At 41.5% G+C, this 17,133-nt stretch overlaps 2 protein-coding genes across 19 annotated transcripts in view; one reads left to right on the top strand and one right to left on the bottom strand.

Annotated features, from left to right (window-relative positions):
- Positions 1-1,926, top strand: part of AGBL3 (AGBL carboxypeptidase 3) — a 117,269-nt gene extending 115,343 nt beyond the window's left edge. For 10 of the 17 annotated variants that reach the window (XR_015059003.1, XM_085884295.1, XM_085884289.1 and 7 more), the window contains 2 exons: positions 1,516-1,578; positions 1,758-1,926. Coding sequence is in view for 13 of the 17 variants with exons in the window: in XM_085884287.1 (XP_085740413.1) it covers positions 1,516-1,578; positions 1,758-1,903 (209 nt within the window). In the remaining 4 variants the exon portion in view is untranslated. Of the gene's footprint in view, positions 1-179; positions 309-1,515 lie in introns of those variants that run through there. The other 7 variants (XR_015059004.1, XR_015059002.1, XM_085884293.1 and 4 more) reach the window with 5 other exon arrangements.
- The window catches only part of MTCH2 (mitochondrial carrier 2), a 54,765-nt gene continuing 39,541 nt past the window's right edge, over positions 1,910-17,133 (bottom strand). For both annotated transcript variants that reach the window (XM_085884299.1, XM_085884300.1), the window contains exons 10-14: positions 15,694-15,738; positions 10,296-10,363; positions 2,771-2,846; positions 2,397-2,468; positions 1,910-2,126 (exon numbers count right to left, since the gene is read on the bottom strand). In XM_085884299.1, the coding sequence (XP_085740425.1) occupies positions 2,409-2,468; positions 2,771-2,846; positions 10,296-10,363; positions 15,694-15,738 (249 nt within the window). In that variant the 3' untranslated portion in view covers positions 1,910-2,126; positions 2,397-2,408. The remainder of the gene's footprint in view (positions 2,127-2,396; positions 2,469-2,770; positions 2,847-10,295; positions 10,364-15,693; positions 15,739-17,133) is intronic.

Below are 17,133 nucleotides of genomic sequence, written 5' to 3'. Positions count from 1 at the left end.
AACCCAATTCGATGAACACAAGACTTGAGATCTCATGATGCTGATTGCAATCGAGAAGACAAATTAGGTCCAGTTGTGTGTGTGTGTGTGTGTGTGTGTGTGTGTGTGTGTGTGTGTGTGTGTGTGTGTGTGTGTGTGCGTGCGTGCGTGCGTGCGTGTGTGTGTGCGCGTGTGGACAGAGTACTGCTTGGAGAAGGGGAGGAGGCAAGGAAACGTTAACGACCAAAAGCAAATCCCGTTTTCTTTCAGGTACTCCGCCATGAATATTCGACATCTTAGTTTAAGACTAAAGTGAAAGGACAATTAAGGTAAGGGGATGTGTTCTGCTATTCCTCATGACTTGCAACACAACATACCATATTTTCTGGTGTCTAAACCAAACTTTTTTAATCGGCAAAAAAGGTAAAAGTTGGTGGGTGTGGTTAATACATGGGTATCGAAAAAAAAAATCAGTCTTAAAAACGATCAATGCTGAATTTCAAGATTCAGACTTGACCAAGACGTGCTGTCTTCGACGAGGAAAGCATTGACGAGGATTTCTCTGGGCTTAGCCGAAAAGCTTCATCAAACCCAAACTGCTCTTTCCAGAACCACAAATCCACAAGAAATATGCATGATACTGGTATGAATCCCTTTTCTTACTTTTTCTTGGAACAAAAAAAAAATCCTCTTTCTAATATTAAAAAAAAAAAAATAAGAAAGAAAAATAAAAACTTCTTGGTATCTCTCCTCTCTCTTCAACTTCTTGAAAATGAGAATAAGACAGACAAAATTAAGTGGACATGGGAGTAAGCATGTTGATATCTCTGTCACTTTGTTCTGTTCAAAGTTAATGTACAAACATATTTAGATCTCGATCAGAAAATAGAATGATCAATATATTAATTTATTTTGAGGGTGTAAAACATGGGAGCGGTTAATACACCAGAAAAAAGTTGTTTTTTTGGAGGGTGAAAAACAAGGGTGTGGTTAATATACGGCCCATGGTTTATACACCAGAAAATATGGTAATCATAATTTAAAAGTATAATAATTCCAACGGATTGAGAACATAATCAGCATTGTTCGACCTACGTTTTCAAAATAAGAATGAAAAGTTGAAGCTTTTCCATATAACCAGATTAGAAATCTTTTATTATAATTTTTTTTTTACTGCAATATCCAAGACAGAAGCCTATAAGAGATTCATTTTTCATATGAAGCATGCATTCATTTCAAAAACTGCAATGGAATTGGGATAAGCACCCAATCGCATCACGATTTTTCCATGTTGAAACAAGATTCGATGTTGTTCTCAAACCATAAAATTTCCTCTGAAAACAACAAAGCACAGGTGTCATCCAAACCCTTTTAAATGCACCGCATTGTTTAGTGCGACTCCCATGATTTGTGTACGAGTTTTGGAATGAATTGAAGTGAGCAAATATTAATAATAAAAAACAACAACAATAATAGTCACCAAAATACATTGCTGTTGGGAATTTGAAATGATCATTTTTCTTGCAACCTCTTTAGGATCAACAAAGCTCCATGCCAAGAAGCCATCCCAAACTGCTGTACCTACATGCTCAAACACAGGTATGCATGTTCAAACAGGGGTATACCACACTCTCACCATTAAAAGAAAATTCACCAAATATTCCACACCACATTAAATTTTATATTTGTCTTTCATTTGTTTACATTCAACGGTGAACCCTTTACAAAAGCAAATGCACGTCATAATTAGTCATGTAGTTTTTCTCACCTTTGTACAGGGAATACATTTAAACCCTTGACCCATTCACCTTTTTCAACTGCAATATCCTGCCATCCATCGGCTGCCAGGAATTGCCGCCTTGCCTTTGATGTAAAGAAGCTCGACCTTCCGCAACTTTCAACATCTACAAGCAAACACTCATGACCCGTGTTTAATGGTAGAATGTAGCAAAGGATTTTATTAGCCTTTTGCTTCAGAGCTCGGCAAGGATTTTGTACATTGGAAAAAGATAACACGGAGTCAGAGTCACCAAAATACTCGGTCACATGAAGATGGATATCGACCCAAAGGGATCGAAGATGGTGAGGTTATATGGAGGAACTTGATAGTCAAGATCTCAAAAGATATAAAAAGTCACAAGTTCACCCTGAAGGAAAGTGGGGGAAAGGAAGAAATTGTTCGTATTCAGTTTATGAAAGTTTTCATCAAATGCTTGAAACATTTTTAACGTGTTGTTCCAAAAAGTCTGGATGGAATCACCACTGCATTGTGGAAAATTGGACTTTCATTTTTATGAATAACAACTTCATCACCTCAACAAGTGAAACATACACAACCTCAATGGTGGTAAAGCAGTAATGTAAACCACCACTGAAATGTTACGTTGATCACAATGCAATTGTTTCCACATGCTTACCGACAATATACTTTACTTCCTGACAATCGGCACCTTCCGGAAGAACAAGCTTGAGCCTCGTTTGAGCTGTTTCTGCAATTAAAATACAATTTGTTGAAATTGATGGCATGAAGTATGACAAATGTTTGATTCAACTCACTTTATATGTTAGTGCTTCAACAACTTGTATTCGCCATTTTTTTTTTTTTACTGTATTATTACAATGCAACTGCAAGTATGTTTATTTGAAAGAAAACAAAAGGACCATTGTGTTCCAAATGAACCACTTGTGTGTGAGAGGTTTCCAAAAAATAAAAATAAAAATCCCATACATTATGATTTGGGGTAGAAATGTACATCTGTACGCATAATGTATTCTCAACGTCTGTACTTACGGAATTTGCCAGATACCGCCAGCACTCGAGCCAGGAAGAGAAGTGTGGAGCATAAGGTGGCAGGCCACCAGTAATTCTGAACAGACATTCAGGGTTGTATATTATCCGACAGCCATGACAAACATGTCACATTTTAAAGACTATTACACAAAGCCAAGGGGCTTTGAATAAATACCATCATTAAAGGTTCAATAAGTTTGGGTTTTTTTCATTTGTGGACAATACATTATAAGTGCCAGGAAGCAATGTGCAAAGAAAAGGCATTCATATCAAAGGCACTAATGCGGGCATCACGGTCAGAGTCCAAATCCAGCTTTCAGAGCCATAGGCAAAGATCAGTGTTATCAGTCTGCTATAGAGTCTGAGCTTGTTGCGAGTGTTAACTGGGGTTTTCCAGACAGTAGAAATTGATGCCAATGTAGACTGTGAAATGGCAGTGTCTCCTGAGTTCTGGCATGGAGCTGTCCTATGAGAGGATGCAGAAACAAAGATCTTCAAACTCTGACTGTGTTCACAGAACAGTTGTTGTCGATGTTGATTTTAAGGTCGAAGCTGTCCTCACCTGAAGTATTGGATCTTTGTGTTGTTCCAACCGAATTGCAGGCTGAGCATGGATGAATTGTGGTTGAAATCCTAGAATGTAGAGATCAGAGTATCAACTGTCTGCAAACAGGACCACATAATCTGCAAAGTCCAGATCCATGTAAGTGTAGCTTTCCGTATTGTCACAGAGTGCTTGGATCATGTTGATAAATCTATAGAGGAACTCCAGATGCTTCGAGCAGGAGACATAGGCAGTCTCTGTTGAGTCAACACCTTCTTTACATCAGCATAGGTTGCAAAGGTTGGTTTGTTGAACTCTCAGTACTTTTAAACAATCTGGCAGAAGGCAAAGATCTGCTCCAATGTTGAACGCTGGGGACTGAAGACTGCCTGTTGTGCACAGCATTTCTTGGTATGGGGTTTCTGAATTATGTTCAGTAATATAAATACAAAGGCTGCAGCTACTATACTGATAGGATGGTGATACTTGTATAGTTGCTGCAGTGAACTTGCAAGACTTCGCTTTTCCAAAAATATCGGATAATGCCCTGACGCCACTGTTTGTGACCCTTTGCCCGACTCCATATTTCATAGAAAATGTCGAGACGAGAGATTGTAGCATTGTATGCATTCTTCAACAGCTCGGGCACTGTACCACAAATGTCTGGTGCTTTACCATTTTTACCTCTACTGCCAAAGGTGGAAGGAGGTTATATTTTCACTCCTGTCTGTTTGTCTGTCAGCAGGATATCTCAAAAAAGTTGTGGATGGATTCAGACAAAATTTGGTGGACAGGCTGGGTGTGTGACAAGGACAAAGTGATTAGATTTTGGTGAGGAACCAGATCCTATAATTTTAAAGTGATTCTTAACCATTGAGAAATAGGGCCAAAAACGATATCCTGTCAGACCCTGCTATTCACGGGGGATACTTTCCTGGAAAATTCCGCTAATGTCGAGGTCCGCAAATGTCAGTGCATCGTTTTATTTATTTATTATTATTATTATTATTCTTATTCAACCTGGTCTGGGGCTCGTGGAAGAGCGATGACACAGAATAAATCAGGACACATCACCACAAAGGGAATAGCATGAGAAAGTGGAAAAACCAACAGCGGGGCGGAGGAAGAAAGCAGACAGAAACAGACGAACAAGGGATACAGGCGTAAGGGAGAACATAAAGGGTGGACAATATGGATACATATGCAAAATTGTGTTTGACCAGTTTGTGATTTTTGTCATGGTATGAGGAGAGGGAGGAAGCTTCTGTCTGTCTGTTAGAAGGATGACAGATGTCATGGCAGAGTGGAGTCATCAGCAAAGAGATAAAGAGGATTTTCCAGAGTCAGTGACATCATTGATGAAGATTAGGAATAATATGGGGCTGAGAACACCGTCTTGGGGTACTCCAGCCTTGACAGGGAGAGGAGATTAAAGGGTTCCATTGAGAGCCACAAGTTCTCCATGAGAGTGGAGGAAGTCAGTAATACAAGAGTGGAGTTGGCTTTGGATTCCATAGGCAGACAGTATGGAGAGCAAGGCAGGATGCCGGACTGAATTGAAAGCTCGAGATATGTCCAGAGAGATGGCTGATCTCATGTCTGATATTGAGGGCCTCCACCATTATTGGGAAAGTATAAGCAGCAAGTCCAAGTTAGCATGACCAGGTCTGAATCTGAATGGATGATCTGAGATGAGGCTGTTGGAGAAAAGGAATGATATTATGTCACCTACGATTATGGATTCCATGACCTTGCTGATAATTGGAATCAAGCTATATATCTGTAGTGAAGAAGATCTGTTTTTGCAGCTTTTATGTAATGCAATGATGTTGGCTGATTTCCTAGCAGATGGAAGATGACCTCTGGCAAATGATAGGGTGAAAAGAGCAGAAAGAGGATGTGCAAGAGCAGCAGAGAAGGTTTGAGCTGATGCCGTCCGGTCCAGTTGCAAAATCAGTCGAGGGTTGCCAAAAATTTCTCCACCTAGGGGGCAAGAGACAGAGAGTCCAGGAAAGTTGAGTGTGACTGGGTAGGATGGGTACAGAGAGGGAGGAGTTGGGGACACAAGATTTGGAAGTAAACACTGAATTTAGCCATTCAGCCTTCTCACGAGTGGAGTCGGCTCTGGTGCCATTTGAACAGAAGGAAGGGATGGAGGGAGAGCATAGTTGTTGAAACATAGTTGACAAGGCATCACCAGGTTTTAGAGCAGAGAGACAAGTTTGAAGGTTTAATCTTGAGGTTGGACAGATGTTGTTTTCTGGCTCTCCTGAGAGGGGACAGATACTTGTTGCGGGCTTTGTGGAATAAGCTGAGATTGCCTTTGGTCGGGTTTGCTTTCCAGGAAGAGAAAGCAAGTCGTTTCTGAGCAACGGTCTCACCACAGGATTCAGTGCATCATGTGTGGGAAGGAGGGTAAGATAACTGAAGACAAGATGGGATTGAGCTGAGCTCTTCACTATACTCTTTCCAGCGTTTTAGCGGGCTCATGGCATCAGTAAGAAGTTGACCCGATGAAGATTTGATGGGGTGTTGCAAGGGCTGAGGGTGTTTTCTGTCAGGCTTTTTACTATCCCATACATTTCCTGAATGTTGACATAAGCTGCAGCTTATTCAGTGAGGAGTGTTTGTTGTTCCAGGTAGACAGCCTTGTCATGTCAGACAGTTCTGCATTTTTCTCTGTCTGTATACACGTCTCAGATTTTGGAGCTAATTGCACCGCTATATTCTTCAATCAACTTGAAGGTAGCATCTGTGATCCATTCAGCCTGCTTCTTCACTCTCTGGACGAGAGTACAGTTAGCTGCATTTGTGATCAAGTCTCTAAATTTCCTCCAAAATGGACTCGATATCAGCCGTTGCCTGGATTGGGTAGTTCGAGAGTTCATCGTGAATAGGCTTGCTTGTATCGGGAGCTCTTCAGTTTTCCACATCAGAGTGTATGCTGGTCTTATGTTAATGTGGATTGTTCCTTTCTCTCGAAAGCTTCAATGCTGATTAATGCCGGCTTTATCTGGAACACGTTATTTTTTATAAGATTGAAGCCACGGAGTCCAGATTGCACAAATGAGGTTTTGTCAACAATCCTCTTTAAAAAAGCAACTTGGTCGTCACCTAGTTCTGTGGTATGTATATTTTTGAATTGTTTACGTCATGTAAATGCTTATGGTACAGTTTTTTTTTATTTTAAGCCCCCCCCCCAAATGAAATTTGCCTCAAAGGTTTTCCTGAAGAATGTGAAATAAAAGGCTTCAGCAGTAGTTTATACAGATTTTCACAGGTTGAGGGACTATACTAATTGCGTCGTTAAAAAATGGCAACAATCATTAAATAATATGCAGGACTTATCCAACTCTCCCTGAGCCGCATTCCATAATCATTGCATATACATCTTAAATGTATCGCATTGCATATACACCCAGACACCGACATTCGCGATTCCAACATTTGCGGGTTCCACGTATTCACGTCGATAATTTGTGACATGCTCTGACATTCGTGGGAAATTGCCCTGTGTATTCACGGTTTTCGTGGCAATTTTTTTTTTCTTCATGAGCCGCGAGCATAACACAGTTCCAAAACACATCTTCCATGAGCCACGCACAAAGCAGCTGGATGTACGTACAGTGCAATATTGTACATACGCAAAAAACATATCTTCTACGAGCTGCTAACATGACCTGCTTCCTGTACGTGTATTGTACCTTCGTGGGATAAACAGTTTTGCGAGATGTCTCACTAGTGTAACACGTCATTCCCTGTGACACCATCACCTGTGAGTTACTTACAGAGTGAAAACACTAACAGCATCTATCATAGATGGTAAGTGACCCGGATTTATTTGTGAAAACCCACAGACCAATTTTAGGATCGTCAAAACCCATATATGCCTGGTGTTGACTTTATGGTTAGGGTGGTGGGCTTGGGATCCTAGAATACAGAGTTCAAATCCTACTCGGCTGTTGAATTAACACCAGGTGGGGTTGACTCTGCCCGTCATCTTTCCGAGGTCGGCAAAATGAGTACCAGCTTGCTAGTCTCCTGCATCAGAGAGGCGACCCGTCCAGGATTGTGCCCAATAGCCAAGGAGACTGCTTAGGCAGCACCAACGCTCTGCACAGAGTACGGTCCCCAGTGTATGGATGGAAAACCCATACCATATTGGATGGAAAGTTCGATCCGTTTTAAAAACGCAGTTTCTCTTCCATTCCACTCACAAGGATTAACACACTGACTGTCAGACCTGGGATGCATTCAGTTACCAAGTTTCTTGTCGAGTGCTCGCCAAGTGGCTTAAGCACTGAAGAAAGCATTCCACCATTCGACACTGTTAAGGAACGGCTGGCTTGGCAAGCGGTAGCAAGCTTATTACCTCCGCCACCGAAGGTGAAGGAGGTTGTGTTTTCACCCTTCTAGCTGTCTGTCTGTGTACAGGATATCTCAAAAAGTTGTGGAGGGATCTGGATGAAATTCTGTGGACAGGTTTGGTGTGTGACAAGGATGAACTGATTAGATTTTGGTGAAGATCCGGATCCGACGACTAGAATTTAAAAAAGTTATTCTTCACCATTCTTCTTCTTCTTCTTCTTCTTCTTCTTCTTCTTCTTCTTCTTCTTCTTCTTGCGTATGGCAGCTTAGCTGCCAGGGTAGCTATCATTTCTTGGAAGCGTGACTGTGTTGCTGATGCAGTGCCCCTCTACCAGTACACACTGGTACTCATTTCACTGACGAATTGATTCGATTCTGCTGAAGATCCGAAACCGGATCTAAAAACGAGAATTATTTAATTTTTTTAAGTGATTCTTCACCATTGAGAGATAGGACCAAAAACGATACAACACTGTATAGCATGATTTTTCAAAAATGTATTGGGCCCGATATGTTCTCATGGATCAGGTATTATGTGGCGGAGGTATGCGCTCTACCGAGTGCCCTTCTAGTTGATAATGCAACACACCCGCGGTTTGTTCAGTTACCTAGCAGCAAGTGTTTTGTTGGGGTGCTTGCTTGATTAAGCCAATTGGCAAGCACTGGACAAGCTGATTGGTAATGGAAAACACACTTGGCTGTGTGACATGAGCTTTCTCTCACCGAAAGGCATGTCACTATCCAATAGGATTCCACACGTAGTATCACTTCCGATCGCGTCTAATAAATAAATAAATAAATACCCCGTTTTTTGTTACCTCCAACTTGCCATGTATGATCTATTGATGTATCCAGTAATTACCAGGTCGCCACATACGGACATTACACAATGGAAACATTCAGCGAATCTTCGTGTAAATCACCCTCTTGCTACAAACAGCACCATCTGAGCTGTTACATTTTTAAAAGGCTCAGCATAATCTGCCTGTAGATAGGAAAGACATCATGTCCTGTGAGTTAATGAATGGAAATGTTCAGCATATCTGTTAGTGTAATTAGCAGCGAGCTACATATGGACTAATTACAAAATGAAAATTGCTCACCACATCTTTATATCAGCTGTGGAATACAGCATCACCCGCAAAAATGCCCCACAAACAATGCGCAGACTACTCACCCTCCTGCAGTTACCCACAATGCACACGCCAAGCTCGAAGGGGAGCTTGCCTCCGTGGTCCACAACACATGGCCAAGGCATTCCCTGCAGGACTCACGAGCCTCATCGAGGAGAAGGGGTACCTGCCAGAGCAGGTCTTTAACGCTGATGAGACCGGCTTGTTTTGGAAAAAGATGCCAACCAGGACGTTCATCTCACAGCGCAAGAGCAAAGCAGCCAGCTTCAAGGCCGCAAAGGACCGGGTATCCCTTCTCCTCGGCGCAAACGCCGAAGGGGACTTCATGGTAAAGCCCTGATGCTCTATCGTTCCCTGGACCCACATGTGCTAAAGAACAAAAACAAGCAGGCTCTGCCCGTGTATTGGAGGGTGAAAAGGAAGGCATGGGTGACATCTGAACTTTTTATGGACTGGTTCCATAACTGTTTCATTCCTCAGGTTGAGCGGTACCTGCCAGGAAATAACCTTTTGTTCAAGGTACTCCTGCTTGACAATGCTCCTGGTCACCCCACAGAACTGAACGGCACATCTTCCTCCTCATCTTTATCATTTTGCAAAGTTCCCTGAAACTTTATCAAATGAAAACATTTGAAACTTTAAAAACTTTCCCCTTTGTACCAGGATCTGCCACAACCCGTTAACGTTACACCCCCCCCCCCGCCTTGTCCTTATTGTACCAATTCCCCAACTTTGGCAGTGTCACCATTTGCGGCCTTTTTCATGAACCAGGAACCGCCACAAACCGATAACGTTACCCCCTTTGTCCCTATTGTAACAATTCCCCGACTTTGGCGGTGTCACCATTTGCGGCCTTTTTCATGAACCAGGAACCGCCGCCATCTGATTACATTGTCCCCCTTGTCTCCATTGTAACAATGACAAAACACTCGTGGATTTTTTGCGGGTCAGGAAATTCCCGGAACCCATCCCCCCACTTCCCATTGAAACAATGCCCCCATATTCGCAGTTTCAATATTCGCAGGGTTTTCCCGGAACGTATCCCCCCACTTCCCATTGAAACAATGCCCCCATATTCGCAGTTTCAATATTTGCAGGGTTTTCCCGGAACGTAACCCCCACGGATGTCGGGGTCCTGGCGTATATCCAAATGCACAAATGCCTTTGGTACAAGCCGATGAAACCTTAATATGCAATACAGGGATTTTAAGCAATAATGGAAAAAGGAACACAGGACAAGAGCATGAGACTTGAGTACCAAAGCATGTAGGAGGCAATATATCAAATGGGAACGCCAAACAAACCCGGTTAATAAACCAATCACCTCTCAATTTGGCTATCAAAGAAAAGTTTTGATGACAGAAACATTCAAAATCAAATGATGAGCTTCAGAATCCAGCAAAGTGGCTTACTTTATCAAATTACCCTCTGTGTAAGCAATCAAATGTTAGCTTGTACAGCAGTGACTGTGCAAACGTACCCACAATCATTGACAGCCATGAGGTTTGCGACCAACACGAAAGGGTATACGACGATACTGGTGAAACACTGGAAAAAAACAGAACAAGGGTGGCGAGAAATGTTATGTTATACACCTTCAAACTACAATACCATCTGGAGACAGTTAACAAATCAAAATTCATCACATGGCTTAGCAATACAGTTTACAATTATTAATAAAAACATCATCATAGGGTAACATAAAACGAATTTTCACAATTAAGAATACTTTTCCATTCCACTCACGCGACAAAACTTCCACTGAGAGTCAAAACTTTAAGACAAAAATAAACCTTATTTTTACAATTTGGCATGACAGATCGAATGAATCAACCAGGCAAATAAGGTACATTTTATGAATGCAAACCAATGATGCAAGTGGTAAATCAAAGTAAAATGCAGTCCGCTAATTAATGGCTTCAACAAGTCAGTCACACTTGTGTGATTTTGAGATTATACCAGGTTGCTCATGTGCACAAACGATCTGCTTTTTGTCTTCCAAACTCAACTGATGTCGTCTCCTCGACACTTTCTGTCAGTGTACTGACAAACTAATTGTTCATTACCTCTGCCACCGAAGGTGGAAGGACGTTATGTTTTCACCCCTTTCTGTCTGTTTGTGTGCAGGGTATATTGAAAAGTTGTGGACGGATTCGGATGAAATTTGGTGGGCAGGTTGGGTGTGTGACGAGGATGAACTGGTTAGATTTTGGTGAAGATCTGGATCAGGATCCGAATATTAGAATTTTTAAAGTGATTCTTCACCATTCAGAGAAAGGGCCAAAAATAATACATAGCACGATATATCAAAAAGTTGTGGACGGATTCGGATGAAACTTGGTGGACACGTTGTGTGTGTGTGACAAAGAAGAATCGATTCAATTTTGGTGAAGATCTGGATACAATATTTTTTTAAGTTTTTATTTAAACATGTATTGGGCCTAATATGTTCTTGTTGAACTAAACAGACATTGCATGGTGGAGGTATGTGCTCCACCGAGTGGTTTCAGTGGCAATACAAGAATGGAAGACAAGATGAATTAATTGTTTGAAAACATTGAGACATTCTCACAGAGGTGAGGAATAGCTTGTAGAAGTCTCACTGAGGAAAAAACAAAGTATGTGACCTTATGATGAGGCAACCATGTGGTCGGTCACATGCTTTGGTTGTGAATAGTTAAAAATGGCATACGTTAAACCACAACTATGCCAATGTCTACAAACACACACGTACACGTCTGCGCAAGTCTACATCTACGTCGATGTGCACATCTTTATCTACATCTGATCACAATCTACACACCTTGATCTATATACTAGCAGGGACTCGCGCAACAGAGTTCCACGGAAAACCCTCCCGCTCCAGAAAATGCTGCATCAATCACTCCGCAAAGAAAAATGGACCCGTGGAACTTCAGCAGTAAAAGTCCTTTTTATCCATGGGATATCTATATTTGATCCCCTCCAACTTCCAACTCTCTCCCCCCACCTCCAACTCTTCCCCCCCCACCTCCAACTCTCTCCCCCCACCCCACCTCCAACTCTTCCCCCTCACCCCACTTCCAACTCTCTCCCCTCACCCCACCTCCAACTCTCTCCCCACCTCTAAACCCAACTCTCTCCCCCTCACCCCACTTCCAACTCTCTCCCCCTCACCCCACCTCCAACTCTCTCCCCACCTCTAAACCCAACTCTCTCCCCCTCACCCCATCTCCAACTCTCTCCTCCCTCACCTCACCCCCACCTCCAACTCTCTCCCCCCTCCCCCAACCTCCCACACTCTCCCCCCTTCCCCAACCTCCCACTTTCTCCCCCTTCCCCAACCTCCCACTTTCTCCCCCTCCCCCAACCTCCCACTCTCTCATCCCTCCCCCAACCTCCCACTCTCTCCCCCTCCCCCAACCTCCCACTCTCTCCCCCAACCTCCCACTCTCTCCCCCAACCTCCCACTTGATTCTCGACTGTTCCGTGTTATTAGCGAAGAAATGGGATCGAAGTACCAGTACTTGCGCTATATCTCAAAAGTCCGTTGACTTTCTCATGGGAAAAAAATGTCGTCTAACCACTTGAATAGTGGATGAAGCCTGGTTAGCAAAGCTGTCTCACTTGAGTGACATTTGCAGCACTTGAACGAGTTGAAAATTGCAATGCAGGCTTGAAATCGAACCATTGTTGATACGAGCAGAAAAATCCGTCAAAATTACGGGCGATCCTTTTGTATTTCACACTAACAAGCCTTGAAAACTCAGGCCAAAGCCAAAAGTACAGACAACATTTGCTGATACCCTAAGTCCCCCCAACTTTTGGGTGCAGAAGGAATAGTTCTTTGTGATATGAAAGCTAAATTTTGAACAGTTTTTGAAATCTTGCGTACACAAGCAAAGTTACCGAGATGGTTGCCATGGCAACATAATTCAATAACGGCCGTGATCTAATCAGGTTGACATGATGTCCCGAGGAATATATATATATATATATATATATATATATATATATATATATATATATATATATATATATATATATATATATATATATATATATATATATATATATATCTGCAATATGAAAGATAAATGTTCAACGGTTCTTGAAATATGACGTACACAAAAGTACCAGGACAGATGATCGGTTGGTCGGAGCTCATTTTAATTCATCATTAAGTTCCAGTGTTTATATGGCATGGATAGTTCCAACTGCACTGGGCTATGCGCTGACACCAGAGGACGGGTCAATGCGCCTTCACATAATGGAGGACGTATGATTTTTTTTTTCAGGTGATAATTGTGGGTGGAGTCAGCCAGCTGTCCAACTAATGGGTACAAAGCAGACATACATCCCCACATATGCCATAGCTCCATTATAGTATGTGATTGGGGAGAAGATCTCGTCCTTCAAAAGGAAATTATCCCTTTGATGGGAAAATATGTCAAAGGGAAAAATTCCAGCACTTCCTGAGCTTAATTAATTTCTTGAAGACGCTGCAGAGATATCTATCAAAGACCTGGTTGACATTTTCCAAGGACACTTGGTGAAACTTCAAACGGACATGGATTGATACTTGCCCTAAAATGTCAATCTCTAAAAGCACAGCTGGGTGAGACATCCATTTGATTCGGACATCCATGAAGTTGGGAATAATGTTGATGGATTACAGAAAGAACATGATCTCCAGGAAAATCAAGTGCTGCGAGAGAAATTTGCTCAAGTTTCTTGGTCACAGTTTTTGGTGTAGCTCCTGCATGGTAAACCTGTTCTGGCTCGTGAAGCAGAGAAAGCTCCGTTTCCTTTTCCAACTACATATCATTTGATGTCTCAAGCTGGAGCAAAAATTAATCCGAGTGCACCATGTTAATCAGATGGGCCAATTGGCCTCATTTCCTTGTTTGAAGTGAGTTTCTTGATTTTCAGACATACAAACATACACATACATGTAGAAAATTGCCTTATGGGGGTGAGGGGGTTTTGTCCATGACCTGAACATGGGTACCCCCAGCACATCTGCCAAATTTGATGGAGATTGGTCAAGGAGTGTGCAATTATATAGAAATCAAAGAAGTCTTCACACAAACACACCTTGCATATAATATATATATATATATATATATATATATATATATATATATATATATATATATATATATATATATATATATATATATATATATATATATATATATATATATATATATATACATATATATATATATACATATATATATATATATATATATTCCTATACTAGTGGGGTACGTTTACATATTGTAACCAATAACGAACCGTGCTTTGTACGTAGGCACATACAAAATATCAGCAGTTGCAGCCCATTGTCTCGAGTCGCTCACCTGCAGTGACCACAAGGCTGCACGACTTTGCACGTATTTTTGGATATTTTCATTTACGGATGCTTTCCGATGGTTCTGCGTTTTATTTTTTTGTGATGAAAATCCATCCATTCATTCAATGGGACCATACTCCGTACAGTGTTGGTGCTGCCTAAGTGGTCTTCTGGGCTATTGGGCACAATCCTGAACAGGTCGCCACTCCGACACAGGATACCAGCAAGCTGGCACTCATTTTGCCGACCTCAAAAGGATGACAGGCAGAGTCAACCCCACCTGGAATTAATTCAACAGCAAAGCAGGATTTGAACTCAGGACCCTAGGATCCCAAGCCCACCACTCGAGCCATGAAGCCAACACCAGGCATAGTATACATACAGTGCAGTAAGCATTCGCTCCATTATATCGAGATATGCATATTTAAATTTTATCATAAGCTTGAGGGTCGGGAGGTCATGGTCAATTTAGAGTTGCAGCAAAAGAAAAGAAAAGAAGTTGGGACCCACTGGTCGAGAGCATGGCAGAAGGCCCTAAAATATGATCAATTTGACAAGTTTTTTGTTTTCAAATAACACTGGCCAACAAATCATTTTCATCATATATAATTATAGGTGGACGAGATCGCTCTTGGGACGCTGATTCTAAATCTGTTTTTAGTTTTCCTCTAGCACGTCCAGTTTTTGTGATGAGACCGATCAAATTTCCAAGGCTATTGCCTTAATTAAAATTAAAGCAATAACCTTGGAAATGGATTTGAGGAAACTTCTTGGGTAACCACAAGTCTCCCGCGTACAAACAGAGTCTAGAAACTGCTCGATGCATATAAAAAAATGGACTGTCACGTGTCCTTGAAATTACATTTTTTTTTTACATTCACATCGAGATTTCCTTCCCAAAAACCTTGGTGCGGTGAGTGAAGAGCAGGGGGGACGTTCTTCCATCAATACATTCAGGAGATGGAAAATCGCTACCAAGGTTTCTGGAATGAAATTATGCTGGCGGACTACTGCTGGTTTTTGTATCGCGACAATCCGGACAAAGTTTAAAAAAAAGAAAGTTGTGCTCGCAACGTTTTAAAGTTGTTATATATTTCTTTTTTCATCAGTGTGCTCTATAAATTTAACCAAGTGTATGGTGAGTATAACATTTATGGGTATTATACTGAAAAATAAATAAAGATGTAATGTTAACTGGCCTCATGCGAGATTATTACTCAACTTGTGCTGAAATTAATACCAGTCATATTTCGATAACTTCATGCACTGGAGGAAAACCGAAAACAGATTCGGAATCAGTGTCCAAAACTGGTCGAGAAAAGCATGTTTACATTTTTGATGAAAGAAAAAAGTTCAATTTTGTCGACCACCATTATGAAAGAGCCTTCTTTATAATACCAAGACATATTTTTACATTCAAGGCATAGCTTCCCCATCTCAAACTAGAGGATTGGGAAGAGGAATGAGGGATGGGAGAAAGGAAAAGGAGAATGCAACAAATTATAATAATATACACAGCATGCTCCATGCTTGTACTTACTGATGTGACAGCTTGAGTGTAACTCTTCATCTCACTATATTGATGCTTTGGGACGTGGAAGGGGGGAGAAGCGGGACAAAATCAATTTATAACCCAGCGTAACGATACACATCACGATACTTTGGCTGTACATGTCAAATTAGCATGATCATTCTACAAACCAGTCCAAAAATGAAAACAAAACAAGGATTTTTTTGTACAAAGAACTGATGTATTATTGCAGAAACAATAAAACCATCACATTTCCATAGTTTTCTTCAAGAATAGTAGCAAGTCAACATTCTCTCCAAGAAGTGCTCTCCTCTTAGCAGTTACAACATCTCCAGCAGTTGAAAATACCCATATCGTAAGGAATGCATTGATGTGGCTGGGATGGCCCTGTTGATACATCTTGGCTTCCCGAGATCTCTCCCAATAAAGTGGATTTTCAGCGAGAGGAACAGATGTGGCTCAGCCCTGTTTCTTTCAATCTCATTGTGAACGTCCTCAAATGGTGGTCCTGATGTCTCGAACATTAGCAAATATCTCCAAGCATCCATTTTCATGGGAGGCTCATTAACCACATCAGCTTCAGCTCAACAGGTACGGTTGTCATCTCACCTGGAGAAAGCTGGGGTGAAGCAAATGAAAGATTGGAAGCTGATTGTACTTTACATAGTATTGACCTCACAGACATTATCAAATGCCATGGGAAACACAACTGACTTGCATCTAAATAGTCCAACTCATTGAGCTTTGTGGTTTCTTGGGTCGAGGATGCACATGGCTCCTCAAGGCATCATCCTTCTGTGGAAGACTTGAATCTAGAATCCAAGGCACAATCCTGCCACGACAATTGTGACGTCTCCTTGCCATTATACCATGTGTTGTTTTTGATTATGGCTTCTTTAGCTGCCCTCACAGGCCAATTGTATTGAGATTTAATTGAGAGGAACCAAAACTAAAAATGATAACAGGCGTTCAAACAGTTGTGAAGGATATGGCCACGCTCACTCTCTTTCAAAGCGGAGAAAAATATTTTGAGAATGACTGGCCGTTATGACGGGACTGGATCGAAACCACAAGGGAATTCAGTCGCTGAGGTCACCAGAACTAAATGTCGAACGTTGAGATTCACACAATCGAAACGTGGAATTTAAGGTCAATGAATCAGGAAAGGTGAGATGCAACAAGAGCAAGAATTGCTTTGCAATACATGTTCCCTACCGATGTGATATTTTCTCAGTCCAAAAGGGGCATAAATCTGAAAAATTGATGAAACACTGAATCTCTAACTTGTTGTGCCAACTAATCATAATAAAGCCATGTACCAAGTTATAGTTGAATATGATAAAGAGTTTGGGGGGGGGGGGGGAGTCTGAAAAACCATAGGTGATACGAACGGACAGACAGACGGAGAGCAGACCTATAGTCTCCTCCGGTGAAACAGGAATGGGACGA

The sequence above is a fragment of the Eptatretus burgeri genome, chromosome 6 (assembly GCF_056783735.1).
Source record: "Eptatretus burgeri isolate ZD-2024b chromosome 6, Ebu_testis_v1, whole genome shotgun sequence".
Taxonomy (NCBI): domain Eukaryota; kingdom Metazoa; phylum Chordata; class Myxini; order Myxiniformes; family Myxinidae; genus Eptatretus; species Eptatretus burgeri.
The sequence above is the reverse complement of the archived record's forward strand: the minus strand, read 5'-3'. Positions and strand labels throughout refer to the sequence as shown.